At 40.6% G+C, this 16,483-nt stretch overlaps 2 protein-coding genes across 2 annotated transcripts in view; both read left to right on the plus strand.

Annotated features, from left to right (window-relative positions):
- Window positions 1-8,360: 8,360 nt before the first annotated feature.
- Window positions 8,361-15,627, plus strand: LOC307026229 (uncharacterized protein). The gene is made up of 7 exons (XM_079661464.1): window positions 8,361-8,623; window positions 8,709-8,853; window positions 9,595-9,708; window positions 9,797-9,941; window positions 12,048-12,196; window positions 13,285-13,418; window positions 15,170-15,627. Exons 1-7 carry the CDS (start codon window positions 8,518-8,520, stop codon window positions 15,310-15,312), a joined length of 936 nt encoding a protein of 311 aa, XP_079517590.1. The 5' UTR covers window positions 8,361-8,517; the 3' UTR covers window positions 15,313-15,627.
- Window positions 15,628-16,120: 493 nt separating this feature from the next.
- LOC307026537 (uncharacterized protein) overlaps window positions 16,121-16,483 on the plus strand; it is a 6,668-nt gene continuing 6,305 nt past the window's right edge. The window contains exon 1 of the mRNA XM_079662018.1: window positions 16,121-16,298. Within this exon, the coding sequence (XP_079518144.1) occupies window positions 16,169-16,298 (130 nt within the window). The 5' untranslated portion in view covers window positions 16,121-16,168. The remainder of the gene's footprint in view (window positions 16,299-16,483) is intronic.

Raw genomic sequence — 16,483 nt, forward strand, 5'->3', positions numbered from 1 at the left:
GGATTATAATTACACTTCAATTTATTTGATCAATTTAACCAGGCTGGCAGATAAAGCACGAGCCATATTAATGTTAAATTATTAATTATTCTACATCATTATACATTCTGCTGAGGCTGCCATGTCAAACACAGGCTGTGAAACCTAATGAGTATGTTTTAAATACCTGTCAAATAACACTAGGAAACATTTTACTTGTGGAGATGAAGGATATAAAATGAATCTGGGTTGCATAACATCCCAAATAAAGCAAAATCGTTTGTGCAGCACCCAGTTTGAGCCATCTTTTCCTTCCTCCTGCTGAATCTCGCTGAACAATTACCGACTTGAGAGATTAGCAGTGTGTCTCAGCTGTGAGGCGAGGCGGGATGAAATCACTTTCCCTGGATGGACCGTATAAGCACATTCCCACCCGGCATTTTCGATCGATGCCCATGAAACAGCCCAGAGGAACATCTGCAAACCTTTGATGTTCCCTTGAAGACTCTATTGCTTTTTTTGACGTGATTTAATGCTGGCCTCTTTGTTTGAAGCAAATTAAATCCTGCATAAAAAAGTGACATGCAAACATCGGTGTCTACTTCCAACCTTGTGTGAACATTTTAATGCAAAGAGCAGATGGTGTTAAATTAAGGAAAAGTAACAAGTTGCATTTCCTAATTATCCAATTAATGTTGCAGATATTTTAGCCCAAGAAAATCAGTGCATGTACTCAAACACATATCTTTTTTTAATGTATTTTTTTATTTATTAATGAGTGCAGATTTAAGAGACAATACAATCATTTATCACATTTCCTGGTTTTGGTTTTCTTATTACAGGAAATTGCACTACTACCCCTCCTACCTACACATATCTTTTAACCACAGCATTCACATGAAAGTGTTGATCTTTGCAACCCATATGTTGTTTACTGTATACTAAGGATTCTTCAGCAGCTACCCAAACACTAGTAGAAAAACTAAGAATAGAAATGGCATTGAAGTTGAATAATTCAGACGCAGGGGGTGGAATACACAATACGTTTTGTCATGAGGCCTAAAAAAAAAAGCCTTAGAAATGCAGATATGACAACAGTCGATTCACTGATGAATCCCTTTGTGTGATTGTAGATGAGTTGTAAAAGGGCCAAGGGACCCTTTATACAAGGATGAACTAATCAGTCCTCTATTGGTGCAGTTCATTTAAATGCACTTAGTGGTTTAATAGCGGAATAACTGATGGAGTCTCAAGATTAACATCAGTAAAACACACATATTTACAGTTAATAAAAGCTCATCCACTAGCCTCCATCGTCCACCTTTCAATGCTTTACATGCAGTACAGTGTAAAAGCCTGTATTTTAATGCGGACTGTGCAGACTTCAATGTGTGGAAACAGCTTTGTTCACCCGTTGGGGGTTTTGGAAATCTTACCCTTCATCTTCCTGAGCAGAACAGGCAGCACTTTCTATTTCCCACATGAATGCGCCTGCCCTCCTCCATCCCTCCTTGGGACTTGTGCTTTTCACACTTGCCTAAACTTTACAAAAGAAAATTCACAGTGAGGTATTAAATATTGAAGAGCACAAGTGAGAATGTTAGAGCAGCCGTCTGTCTGCAGAATACGTGGCTGGGCAAGAGGGAACAAGATTTTTGGATCAGGCAGACAGAAAGAGTCCTGAATCAGCTTAATGCAAGGAGCTCATCAGCATGGCTTAATGAGGCAATCAGTGCTACATGATGTTAGCATACTTCATAGATCATCAGATTCTACTTATTTTACGGTTTCTCCAGGGTTGCATTTGCAAATAAGGATTACCTTTGCTATTGAAAGATGGGTCAAAACGTTGCATAAGAAGACAATTCAAATGCAAATTCTCACATTTCACAAGCTTTTTTGATTTATAAATAACCAAAACGTAATCATAATAAATAACATTATAAAGATACATGTTTGGTTACTTAAAGAACTGATTGGCATTTTGGAAAATATGCTTATTTGCTTTCTTGCCCACAGTTAGATGAGAAGATAGACCACTTTCGTATTTGTACACTAATGCTATACAGTCAGGTGCTAGTTAGCTTAGCATACTGCTAACAGGGTGAAACAACTAGCGTAGTACTGTTTGGTTTACAGTATATGCTGGAGAATAACAAAAAAGAATGTGTTGAGTGGTTGGCTTTAAAGGTACTGGTAGGCAGAGCTTATCACCTTCGAAATCAAGCATTGATAGCTTTTTCCACTAGACTTGCTTCCTGTCTGTATGCTAAGCTAAAAGACACCTAGTTGAAGCAAAAGTAGTATCTTTTCAGCCCATTCTCAGCAAAAAAACTAAATAAATATTCCCCAAAAAGTCCTATTGCCTCTCCTTTTAATTTTCTGTCAGTATTATAAATACACAGTCCTTCAGTGTGTGTATTGTTTAGCAGTAAGCGCATCAACTGAAGCCATCTGAGGCCACGCATTAAGCTCAGACAGGACAAATAGCTGCAGAGCGGCTGCACATATTGATGCGCTGACCTGACCCTCTATTTACGGGGAAGGTCTCCCTAATGAGGAGTGAAACATCGACTAAGCAATCCTCACACATGCCATCAGGCTTTTATAACACCGACGCTTTGACTTTCTGCACGAAAACAACCGCCCTGGAGAGAGCTGTTGCGTATATTGACGCTAGCAATGTGTTGTTACTTTGTGTCACTGTAGCTGCCATGTCCTTCTGATAGAGACAGCGGGAGCCTGGCAGGTAGAGAACCAAACTGTGACTGCATTATCTCTGCTTCACTGCACTGCTTTCCCCTTCGCTTTTCTTGCTCTTTGCCCTCTCTCTAACACTCCCCTCTTCTTTCTTCTGGGACTTTATTTTTCGCTTGACCCTTAATTCACTGCGCCACAGCTGAAGTGAAAGGAGTCAGAGGGGGCTCTTCTCTATTCATTAAAGAGTGTCACCTTGGAAAGGAGTCGACTCGAGTTACATTCATCTTGCTATTCTCAAAAACCAGAAGCAGAAATTGTGTTTTACTGTCTTAATGCCAGGGTAAGGGGGTAACGAGTGACATAATACAGTTGCATTGCATTTGATATTGAGGTAATCCAAAAGTAACAGAACAGAATAGATTTTGATACTCAGTGTAGGCAAGCCCGGATTAACCATATGGGCAACCTGGGCAGGGGCCCTTGAGCAAAGAGCGCCCTCAGTGACAAGATGAAAAAAATATATATATATTATTTTAATTATAATTTTTTTTCGGACACAACCTCACACATTGTTTTAAATGACACTCACTCTTCGCCACAAATAACACAGCTTTTCTATAGGGTCAAATGAATATATTTTTTAAAACCGTCTCTGTACTGTAGGTCTCACTCAAGCCCCCAGGAAGTGCGCCGGACTCTGATGAGAATATTCGTTGTGGCCAAACGGCAGTACTACACCTCCGTTAGGTTGCTGGGCCCGGAAACACTTTTTCCCATTGACTTACATTGGGAAAGAATGTAAAGTAAATCGTTGGATAATTTTTTTTAAACTACCCAGTAAGAACGTATAGCCCTTATTAAAAACATTCGGTCCTCAAGTTGTAAAATTTGCTAATAACATTATTCTGAGAGTTATTTTCCTCAGCATTATGAACGTGCATCCAACCCACGGGACCGCGCTGCCCGGCACGTTCGTAACTAATAAAATTCCTTGTGTACTTGTAGAGCCAGCCAGTCATATTTTGGCATTAAGTGGGGTGCTGCTCTGAGGTTTGAGTGATATTACCTAGGTATTCCTGAGCCATACACTGTCTTGGGATCTTCTCCATTGTATCTTTGTCTTGTGATTTTTTACTAAAAGGGCAAAAGGCTAGAACTACTTTGGTTGAACTATGTGGCTGCGTCCCTGCTTTTGACAAATAGTTGTTCGATTTGACATGCCAGATTGACTGAAAATTCTAAATATTGGTCATGTTGGTATGATTGGGTAGGCGTGGTGTTACTTGTTGGTACGTGGGTTGGGGGGGGCCCATGAGCGCTCAGTGCCCCTGGAGGTACTAATCCGGCCTTGAGTGTAGGTTGTATTCTTATAAGATAAATTACCCTCCCAACCCTGAGCAACGCAAACTGTGTGGGTTTCAAATTAATTTAGAATCGACTGCTGGGAAATGTGATGCGTCGTTAACACAAATTAAAAATAATAACACTTAAGAAAGCATTGTTTTTCAGGAGTAATAAAAACATGCATACCTTTTTATGGAATTCCTTTCTTACAATGCCACTAAACCACGGTGCACTGTACTGCTGGGAGTTTATGGCTCTGACACTATTGAATTCAGAGATGAAAGAGTGGGGTGGGCGTGGGGGGGGGATATGAAAGTGAATCATGAAGGATGGAAAGAAAGAAATCTGAGTGGAGGAGAGACACGCTCCTTCAGGCAGTAGTGTTGTGTCTTTGAAGCATCATTTAGTTCTATATCCACCACCAACAGTAACCACGGCTACCTTAATGACACACATCCTCCTGTAATAGCATTATTAATCATTTCACAAACCAGGGGGGCAGGCGACGGTCGAGCAGACATCAATCTCTCTGCAGATGATATTTATGAAGCTGCCATTTTGTCTCCTGCATATTAAACATTCAATTTAGAGCCATTTAACTTTTTTTTTGGTGCACCATTTTTAATGCAAGCAGGAGTTTGTGCTCCACATAAAAATGGAAACATGACGGCGTGTGAGTTTCAAAACGACAGCAAGTGTGGAACTGCGTGACAGGAATGGGATTTTGAAATCAGCTGGGACACCGAACAAACAACTAAGGGTAAAAACAAACCCTGTCGAAACAGCTTTTATGTTCCTTGGCGGAGCTTCTTTCCTACAGGTCTCCAAAAATATATATTTGAAGAATGAACCACATTTTTCTAAAAGATACTAATGTGGTGTCTAACATTGGTTTCAGACAGAGGGTGAAAAGAGGTGCTGCAGCACACACAGGCAGTGTGAGAAAAATAAAGAGCCTTTTGAACATTAAAGGAGACATGTCCCAGAAGAGACACTACACACTGATATACACCTGAACATCAGCAGGAGAGGACTCTTTAAAGTAGAGACACTACATACTGATATACACCTGAACATCAGCAGGAGAGGACTCTTTAAAGTAGAGACACTACATACTGATATACACCTGAACATCAGCAGGAGAGGACTCTTTAAAGTAGAGACACTACATACTGATATACAGCTGAACATCAGCATAGAGGACTCTTTAAAGTAGAGACACTACATACTGATATACACCTGAACATCAGCAGAGAGGACTCTTTAAAGTAGAGACACTACTTACTGATATACACCTGAACATCAGCAGGAGAGGACTCTTTAAAGTAGAGGCACTACATACTGATATACACCTGAACATCAGCAGGAGAGGACTCTTTAAAGTAGAGACACTACATACTGATATACACCTGAACATCAGCAGGAGAGGACTCTTTAAAGTAGAGACACTACTTACTGATATACACCTGAACATCAGCAGAATATGTCCTGATGATGGGATTAATGGGATATAATGTGTAATATATGATTTATTCCAACATCACCTGGCTTGTCTGAAGCTTCCTGTGATCTCCTGTCTTCACACTCCACTTTCAGCACCTATAGGGTGGCAGGAAAGTACTGACATTGAGAAATAATTGTACATTTACACACCTCCAGTTATCCTATATGTGTCCAAACTTAATTTCCAGTGACAGCAGCAATACCACGGTTCTGCAGACTGAAGAGATTTATCAATAATGTCTAAATTACAGTTTCAGGACTTCATGTCATTCAGAGGATAATATCCAACATTCCCCTTTGTTGTCCTTTGCTAACCTCATTTGTAATCTAGTTGGCACAGAGCGCCACTATTGGTCACGGTTCTAGAGGGATGTGCAAATGTCAGCCCCCAAAAAAGCTGAAAGCGTGAAAGTCACTCGGGCTTCGGGGAGATAAAACACTCTGAATGCACACAGCTTGTTAGTCATGCTCCCTAATTACCAAACGCTTCATTCCCAATTGTCCAATCTCGGCTGCACAGAAGCGATGCCAGGGAAGCTGCTGGCATGCATGACTATTTTAACATCTTCTCAATGTATCATCTTTTCTTCCCTCCGCTCAAGATCTCCAAACTGTTTTCTGTTTACCCCCGTCAGTTCAAGGTAATTGCTTTTCTTGCTGGCAATAAAATGTGGACAAAATCTCAATATTTACCCGAGTTTGGACATTATCGTTGTGTGAATTTACTGCTGCCAAGCCCTACATGAGTCATAGAGTGAGTCATAATGTGCTACCAAAGTGACAGTGATCCTCTATAATACCCCTCGTGCACATATCTCTCATGGTGTACGTGATCAAAGATGGCGGGCGTGTAATTGGATATGATTTCGGTTATTAGATGACGAACAGCCGACAAATTGGGCCTTGTCCTCTGCCAGCATTACGGGTCACAGCAATCAGTCAATGGGCTTAAAAGAACCATGCAGCCACAATGTGGGAAACACATCGGAAATAAAGCTGAATATTTTAAAAGTCAACGGCATGTTAAGTGATCTTTTGGTAAATGTAGCCGCGCACACTGAAGAGAGGCTGTAGACTTCATAACAGCTGTTTCTCCCACATGTGTTATGACTCAATCTGCATCCACACTTCCACATATGACTGCATATTTGAGTGTACAGTAAGACTCCATAAAACCCTTTAATCCGAGCTGTGCATTAATTATTGCAGAGCCTTAGGTAGACCACGTGGCAGCATCTGGTGTGCCGGGTGAGGAAACCAGCGGGGGGGGGGGGGGGGGTTCCTGGGTCGAGTGCCCCCTTTAGAGAGGTTGAACTTTAGCTGCCGTGTCCACAAACACAGAATAACTGTCTCATATGGACAGGGGACACAGGATGAGTGATTCAAGTTGGTTTCAATTGTTTAAATGCATGAGACTGTGCATCAAAAAGCTCTTTAACTTAAGTAGAAAGTAGTGAAACCGGAGTGTAGAGAAACGTAGTTATACTTAAATGTTTAATTATCAAGAGGACATGTAGAACTCACTGACAGGTAAATAAAAAATACATTGACCATACTGTCTCATGAGACTCAGGCAACAGCGCCCCTGTGTGGAGGAAAGCTGCACACACACCTGCAGGTGCACACACACACACACACACACACACACACACACACACACACACACACACACACACACACACACACACACACACACACACACACACACACACACACACACACACACACACACACCTGCAGTTAATTTACAGTTTCACCTGTGGGCAATAAGTTATATTATTGACAATATAGTGCCTTTAAATGCTGGAAATACTATAGCAATGCATTCATATGTAAGAGGAAACATACTTTTTTTGTGGCTCAATTTCTATTTTTGCATAATTTAATTTTTGTGTGAGTGATTTTTCTTTAAGTTCAATTAGAAATAAAATAAAAATAAATACAAAAAATAACTGAATTGTATTTCCAGGTAAACTGAGGTTGTAACTCCTTAAAAAGCATTGATATTAAATACATAAATCAGGGGTGTCAAACTCAAGGCCCGGGGGCCAAATCCGGCCCGTGACTTCATTTACTGTGGCCCACAAGAGCTTGCAAAGAATATAATATGTTTATTATACGGTTACATGCCGATTTACAGAAGCACGTTGCCCATAAACTACATGTCCCACAATGCATCTCAAATTTTACATTTTTCTCACAACTTGCCTTTTTTTCAAAATGTCACTTCCTTTTTTTCCCAGAATTTGGCTTTTCTTTTTAAATCATTTTGTGACCTTCTCACTGAAAAGACTTGCAATTATTTGCCCTAGACTTCTGCTTTCAGACGTAGTTAATTATGAAGTTATTACCTTATCCGAAAGTAATCCAATGCAGAGGCAATAATGTAATATAATACGTTATTTTATATATATTGAATATTTATATATGTATTTTTATATAGTCTTAAAGTTACAACCGGCCCTTTGAGTGCAACCATAATGTTAATGTGGCCCGAGATGAAATGGAGTTTGACCCCCCTGACATAAATGGTACGTAAAATAGATTTGTGTTCTCTCTGAACGACTTTACACTCAATAAATGCCACTTTTACATTATTATTATTATTATTTACAGAATGACATCCCTATATTTGCTTACTTGCGACAATCCAGGTCATCCTGCTGATTTAAAAACATGTATTTAGTTTTAATTATGTCATGATGCTCTTCCCACTGCCCTTTTTACTCTTTACCCTATAACCAGCAGGTTGTTTATGACCGGGAGAGATAACAGAATATGAGTGCTGGACAATAAAAAGGGATGACATCATTTATAGCATATAATTGCACATCATAATGATAAGTCCTTTCAGTCCCTTTTTTCAGACTCCTGGATTTACTATTGAAGCGGATCGATCTAACTGTGGATTTTCACATGTCTAGAAACGAGTACTTTGGTGTAAAAGTTGTTGTAAACACCCTGTGTGTACTTTGAGCTGCGACCATCACCATGGTGAACCACAGCTTGGCCCGCGTTGTGCTCATGTTCGCTGGATTTTTCTCCTTTTTAGTCTCAATTATGTTTAACTCTCTATCTGGATTCGGGGCAAAATCAGGTGAGTGATATCAGATACTCTAAATCAGTTGTTTTGTGCTCAATATGATGGTTTTAAATAATAAACTGTGCCTATTTCAACACAGGTGTTTTCAAGCAGTCAACAGAGGATGTGACAGTGAAGTATACGACCCCCATAACTCCTGCTCATTGGGCTCTGTTTGTGTGGGACTTCATATATGTTTGGGTGTTTGCCATGTACATATACTTCTTAGTGGGACTCTGCAGAAGGTAGTGCAATCTGTCGTGTTTTCACACATCATCTACAAGAAATTGAAATGTTTAATAACTACTGTCGCTGCTCGATGTGTACCGGAAATCTGATTTGTTCTGTTAACGATTTCATTTTATGGAGTTGTTAAAAAAGTGCCGATATCACGAAAAACAACCTTTTGTTTTTACAAAGATTGAAACTACAAAACAACACGGATTTCAGAAATGTAAAATACATCTAATAACAGGAAGAAACATATCAAAACTAACATTAAAAAAAACACAGTAAAGCATAAAAAACATCAAAATGACGAATATAATATCTAATTGAAGAGAGATGAAATAAAAATGTCTTAATTGCAAAAATGTGTAAAGGCAACATTGATTTGAAATCACTTCATCCTGAAATTAACTCCATATTTGGACGTTCCTAACCAAAACAAGAGCTCTATTGTGATTGGTCAACCGCTTAGAGATGTCCCGCCCCTTAACCTATGAAATACAATGTGTTGGAGCGCTAGCCAATAGGAGCGCAAGTGTTCCATTGTGATGTCAGTATGTTCCAGAAGTAAACAAAGGAGTCCAATGGAGGAGAACACAGGGATTTTAGCGTCTGCAGACAATTTACATGCATGACTCACTGCAGGAGAGGGGAAAGCCCAGGAAGTATAACAGTTGCTCTGACTTATGAAAGATTATTTCCGGACAGGCGCATTTTGTTCGTGTGTTGTATCCAATATCACCCTTGCTTCCCCGCAGGACGGCGTATGATTGGCTGTACACCACACCTGCAGTGCTGCCTTATGGATTTCACGTCTCTCTCATCATCAATAACTGCCTGAACATTACGTGGTTGTTTCTGCTTGACAGAGAGTGAGTGTGTGAGTTCAGGTCCTCTATTTCTAATAAACATTATGTATTTTTATGCTCTTGTGCCGTTTTAACATCTGCTTGTCTGTAGGTTATTATTGCCGGTGCTGATAACCTCCATATTAATGACGCTCAGCCACTACCTGATCCTGTTTTTCTCCTGCTATGGACTGAAGGTCTACGGAGCCTGGCTGAACAAATATCACAACACAGACCTCTGGCTCATCAGGATACTGGTAACGATTGTTATAGGAACAGAACATTCCTGATGTTCGGACTTTGACATTTGTTATTTTTGTTGCATAACAGCACGGCTCCAAAGGGAATAACATGTTAAAAAAGATCGGAAGTGTTCGGTTTATAGACGCTGCAATTAGAGTGTAGTTAAGGTTAATTAAGGACATGTTTTAGCACTGGCTTTCATCAGAATACCATTTAACCTTTGCTATACTTAAACATTAACTGTGTTTTAATCCCCCTTGTGTTGCAAAGAGCACCACATGCTTTTCTTATGTGGATTAGGAATGACTTTGACATTAAATAAAGGTACAGCTGCAGCTAATTAGCTTAGCTTAACATAAAGACCAGGGGTAAACAGTTGTTTGTATCCAATGGTAACAACAACCAAAATCCACCCAAATCTCCTGAAACCCCACCAATGAACACCTGCTATCACCTTTGTTTAATTGGTTTTAAAATATAAACAAAGACACAATAATTGCAGGACTATTTCTCGTGTTGGTGCTTCCTTTCTGTTTGCCTGGCAACCTCACAATCACAAAAGGACTCTGGGAAATTGGCCAAGAGACATACTTGCATATAAAACATTGAGTAAAGTTAGCTTTAGAGGTGCTAGTAGGTTAATTGTGCTATCTTAGCTAACATAGCACTGGCTGTTGCTTCATATGCAGACATGAGAGTGGTGACAATTCTCTCAACCAACTCTCTGAGTAAAAAAAGGTTTCTGAAATGGTCAAACTACTTTCTTTAAAGTGACATGTTACCAGTTAGTTGGTAGCCTTGCATTTGTTAAGTCTCCCTTACTGCTGACTCACTGTGAGGTTAAAGAAGCTGCTCCTCCACCACCCATATCTAAAGAGTGAATTCTCTCCGACACGTCCAGAGTAAAGCCGTGCACAAGGTGACCGACTGAGATTAGGAGGTTTAGAGGAAGCTGCAGCAAAAACCTCCAGATTGGTTTCCAGCCCTTCCTCTGCTTTGCTCTTCACATTAAAGAACACAGATAAGGTCATGTGACACACCAGCAGCATCCTGTGCAGCACTTAAAGCAGTCAGAGTATCTCGCAAAGACTTCAGGATTTGGAGGATATTTATATTGACATGTAGTGTGTGCATGTAAAGGTCTGAAAATGCTAAAACCTCCAAGTTTAAAGATTGAGAAGAGCGAACAGGAAGTGGTGAAAGTTATTTCTGGGCTTTAGGATTAGTTTATGCACCACTGGCTAGCACTCCAACACATTGTACATGAGTGACTCTTTAAAGTAGAGACACTACATACTGATATACACCTGAACATCAGCAGGAGAGGACTCTTTAAAGTAGAGACACTACATACTGATATACACCTGAACATCATCAGCAGAGGACTCTTTAAAGTAGAGACACTAGATACTGATATACACCTGAACATCAGCAGGAGAGGACTCTTTAAAGTAGAGACATTACATACTGATATACACCTGAACATCAGCAGGAGAGGACTCTTTAAAGTAGAGACACTACATACTGATATACACCTGAACATCTGCAGGAGAGGACTCTTTAAAGTAGAGACATTACATACTGATATACACCTGAACATCAGCAGGAGAGGACTCTTTAAAGTAGAGACACTACATACTGATATACACCTGAACATCTGCAGGAGAGGACTCTTTAAAGTAGAGACACTACATACTGATATACACCTGAACATCAGCAGGAGAGGACTCTTTAAAGTAGAGACACTACATACTGATATACACCTGAACATCTGCAGGAGAGGACTCTTTAAAGTAGAGACACTACATACTGATATACACCTGAACATCAGCAGCAGAGTACTCTTTAAAGTAGAGACACTACATACTGATATACACCTGAAGATCAGCAGGAGAGGACTCTTTAAAGTAGAGACACTACATACTGATATACACCTGAACATCTGCAGGAGAGGACTCTTTAAAGTAGAGACACTACATACTGATATACACCTGAACATCAGCAGGAGAGGACTCTTTAAAGTAGAGACACTAAATACTGATATACACCTGAACATCAGCAGGAGAGAACTATTTAAAGTAGAGACACTACATACTGATATAATTCTCTCCTTGATTCAGATACAGAATGGTGTGGCAGTATATGCTACATGGGGGACTGTCTCCACTCTGCTGAACCTGACGATGTTCCTGCAGCATCAGACAGAAAAGTCTAAATGTGAATGTGCAATGCTGGCGCAGCTGCTGCTTCTGATGGAGCTGTTGGTCTGGTGAGTCTGACCCCCTGCTGCTTTCTGTCTGTGGCCAGAGATGGTAAAAGTACACACATCCTTTACTCAAGTAGAAGTACAGATACTCATGTTTAAAAATACTCTGGTGAAAGTAGAAGTACTGACTAAACTTCTTTACTCAAGTCAAAGTAAAGAACTTTGAAATGTAGTTCAGTAAAAAGTACCCATAACTAACAGCTGTTTTAAAGAGTACCTGACCTCCCTTTATATTAATAGAACAATAATGTCATTGTTAGCTAATGAATGTTTCCATGCTGAACAACGGCAACATGACAACGTTTTCATTGGTCCCTCTTCTTTAGAGAAGACCAGGAAATAATGGATACACGGATCGTGTTCAAATCAATAGGCACGCAATGACTCTAAATAATAATGATCACGCCACCAAACACACATTCAGACTAAAGGAGCCAGCCTGTTTGGAAAATGAGAGAAGTAGAAAGTACAGGTATTTGAGTTCAACATGTAAGAAGTAGAAAGTACAGGTATTTGTGTTCAACATGTAAGAAGTAGAAAGTACAGGTATTTGTGTTCAACATGTGAGAAGTAGAAAGTACAGGTATTTGTGTTCAACATGTAAGAAGTAGAAAGTACAGGTATTTGTGTTCAACATGTGAGAAGTAGAAAGTACAGGTATTTGTGTTCAACATGTAAGAAGTAGAAAGTACAGGTATTTGAGTTCAACATGTAAGAAGTAGAAAGTACAGGTATTTGTGTTCAACATGTAAGAAGTAGAAAGTACAGGTATTTGTGTTCAACATGTAAGAAGTAGAAAGTACAGGTATTTGAGTTCAACATGTAAGAAGTAGAAAGTACAGGTATTTGAGTTCAACATGTAAGAAGTAGAAAGTACAGGTATTTGAGTTCAACATGTAAGAAGTAGAAAGTACAGGTATTTGAGTTCAAAATGTGAAAAGTAGAAAGTACAGGTATTTGTGTTCGAAATGTAAGAAGTAAAAGTCGTTAGAACAATAAGTAGTGGAGTAAAGTGTATTTAAAAATGTACTTAAGTACAGTAACAAAGTATTTGTACTCTACTACTTCCCCCCGCTGTCTGTGACTCCCAGGTTCCTGTTAGAGAACTTCTACGTTGACGAGCATGTGCGATATATCGTCACCATCTACCCCGTGGTGATCCTGTGGCTGACAGGCACTCTGGAAAACTCTGCCACTACTCAAAGTGACATTTACATCTTTGACGGTACTGTTTGACAGTTAAAGGTCCCCTATTATACTGTTTCCCATCAATATATTACAGGTCTCAGATATACACACTTTGAGAAACACTGCTTTAGATGAAAACAAGGAGCCCCTCCCCACGCCCCTCTGAGAGAGATTTGGTTAAAAAGAACTCAATGGAGCTCTAGGAGGAGATTCAGGTGATAAGGGGGGGGGGGGGGGGGGGTTACCTTGGTTGGTGATTGGCTAATGGTTACACAAGACAACACATCGTTATGACATCATTGAGTGGCCAAAATCTGATCAGCTCATTTTCAGACAGGTTTTTATAGAAATGGATCAAAAAGAGAGAGAATCTTTGTTCCTGAAACTTTCAGAGTCTCTTTCCACAGAGGGGACCAGAGGTTGCGCTAGACTTTGTCGCTGCATGTCATTTTGAAGGACAGGATCGCAACATTTCCGTCAAAATCCATTATTAACCGTCGGCCGCCTGTACACAACTCTGCCGGGGGGCTGGGGGGCGGAGAGAGCACGCTCGTGAACTGTCAACGGGGGAGTGGACGCTCGCTCGTGATCTGTTAGCGCCGTGTTATGCATGCGCACAGCGTAAAGCAAATACTTTTGTTGATCTGTTCGGCAAAGTTAGGTTTGGAAACTCTATAATTTCCTTTTGGGCGGGCATGCATAACACGGCATAATACCGGAAACGTTGGCGCTGTTCTGAGTTTGTTCTAATCTGTCAAAATGACGGACGGCTTTCAGATTTTTCCGTCATTGTTAAAAAAAATCCGTCATAGACGGAAAATATTCGGTTAACGCGACCTCTGGAGGGGACACATGTTTATGTAGAAAAGACATGAAGAACTGGATTTTGTATAACAAGTGGCCTTTAAAGGTCCCATGTCATGCTTTTCTGGTTATCACCCGTCCCCTTGTGTGTTATGAAGGTTTGTCTGCATGTAAACGGTCTACAGAGTCACAAACCCTCAAAGTACACCCTGTAGGGAGTAAAACTCTAACACAGAGAAGACCTGTCTATGCTGCCCCAGAACGCCTCGATGGACATTTCTCTTTCAATTTGTTTCTTCCGGAACTTCATGATGTCATGCGGTTCCCGGAACCAAAATGGACCAATCCGCAGAGCTCCTCACACACCAGGGCCTTTAGCGTACATTTTCAACTAGCAGGGAGTCCCATTGACTTGCATAGAGCTCCCTGGTTGGTAATAGACGAGTTGGGATGGTGGAGAAATGCTCTCCGCAGACCCATTCTCTCAGCGTTAGAAACCTTTTTCTTACTCAATATCAAGCTACACTTATTGTTTTTACTTCGGCTGTGAGTGTGTGTGTGTGTGTGTGTGTGTGTGTGTGTGTGTGTGTGTGTGTGTGTGTGTGTGTGTGTGTGTGTGCAAGGTGAGTTTCGTGCTGTCTCTGTATCGCCGACCCGCAAACCACACCAGTAAGCCAGCTCACTGAGCAGCGAGCCTCGCAACGTCCCGACCAATCAGAGCACACCATGGGCTCACAGGGAGGGGGAGGGGTTGGGGGGCGGGGGCAGGAGATCCAACAAGCTGTGTAGGACAGAGAGTGAAGAGATGCTGGATGAGAAACCAATGTGAGTTTGGAACATTGAACAATATAAATATATTCTAGTAGACCTCAACAATGGAACTATGATCACTAGGAATGGCCGTGACATGGGACCTTTAACACAGCGAGAAGTTTAAACAACACACAATTTCTGATACCTAATCTCCTCTTTCCCCTCTAACAGCTGTGATCCTCGCTATTTCCTGCATTATGTTGGTGGCCCGCATCACTCTGGTCGTATGGAAGCATTACAAACGGCCGCTGTACAGTGGACCCAGCCAGTCACCTGTGGAAATCGCATTGAAGCAAAGAAAACTCTTTCGCTGAATACATGACATGTTAGACTCTTTTATCCAAAGCAACTAACATACTCAGTGCTGTGGACAATCCCCACAGGAGCAATTTGGGGTGAAGTGTCTCAGGGACACAACGACATGCTGACAGCAGTGGGACTCGAACTTGCTTTCCTTTGATTCGAAGATCAGTGCACTAATCCACTGTGCCACACGCCTCCCTATCTGAACTATAAATACTGTGATTCATGTGTTAATAATACTGCGAAAAATGTGTTCCTTAAACGCCTTCTGTTAACAATGACTGTACAGCTTTTTTTTTTTACAAATAAATGGACGTAAAAAGGAAGTTTCTCTATATTTATTTTAAGGGTTTTTGAAGGAAATCCGAATTATACTACTTTGGACAAATGGTGGGTTATTAAGATTGTTGAAAAAATAGTTATTTAATCATATTTTGTGCATAAAGATCAAAACTGATCTGAATTTTAAAGGAGCCTTATTATGCCATTCCTCTGGGACCTCTGATTTTAGCCCTTGCAGACCATTTACATGCACTAAAACCTATATAACACTCTATGGGAAAGGGATAACCCCAAAAAGTAGAATAGGGTCTCGATAAGTAACCCTCTCAACCCTGCATGCATACACACACACACACACACACACACACACACAGACAGACAGACAGACAGACAGACAGACAGACAGACAGACAGACAGACAGACACGCACAGGTCAATTACAGGGCAATGTTAAGTGTAATCAAACAGATAACCTGCTATAAAATAAGAAAGTACATGCAGCAATCCAAAGTCCACTATATTAGATTAAGGTGACAAATATTGTGCTTCACAGTTTGACTTGTCGTCTCTGAGCGGAGGTTCAAGATGTCTCCCGTCTCTGTGAGGAATATTGAACATGCAGTGACACACACCGGGAGCATCGTGTTGGCCCTCATCTCTCAGGTGATCTCAGACATCTTCAGTTACCTAGCCAAGGACAGCAACGTGCCCAATGGTGAGTGACTCCTACTGGGTATTACAATAACAAATTATATCAGAACAAGGTCATGATCAGAGGTTAGAAATGTAAGAATCAGAGATGGCAAAAGTACACACATCCTCTACTCAAGTAGAAGTACAGATACTCGTGTTTCAAAATACTCTGGTGAAAGTAGAAGTACTGACTAAACTTCTTTACTC

This window comes from Notothenia rossii (assembly GCF_949606895.1).
Source record: "Notothenia rossii genome assembly, chromosome: 12".
NCBI classification, from domain to species: Eukaryota; Metazoa; Chordata; class Actinopteri; order Perciformes; family Nototheniidae; genus Notothenia; species Notothenia rossii.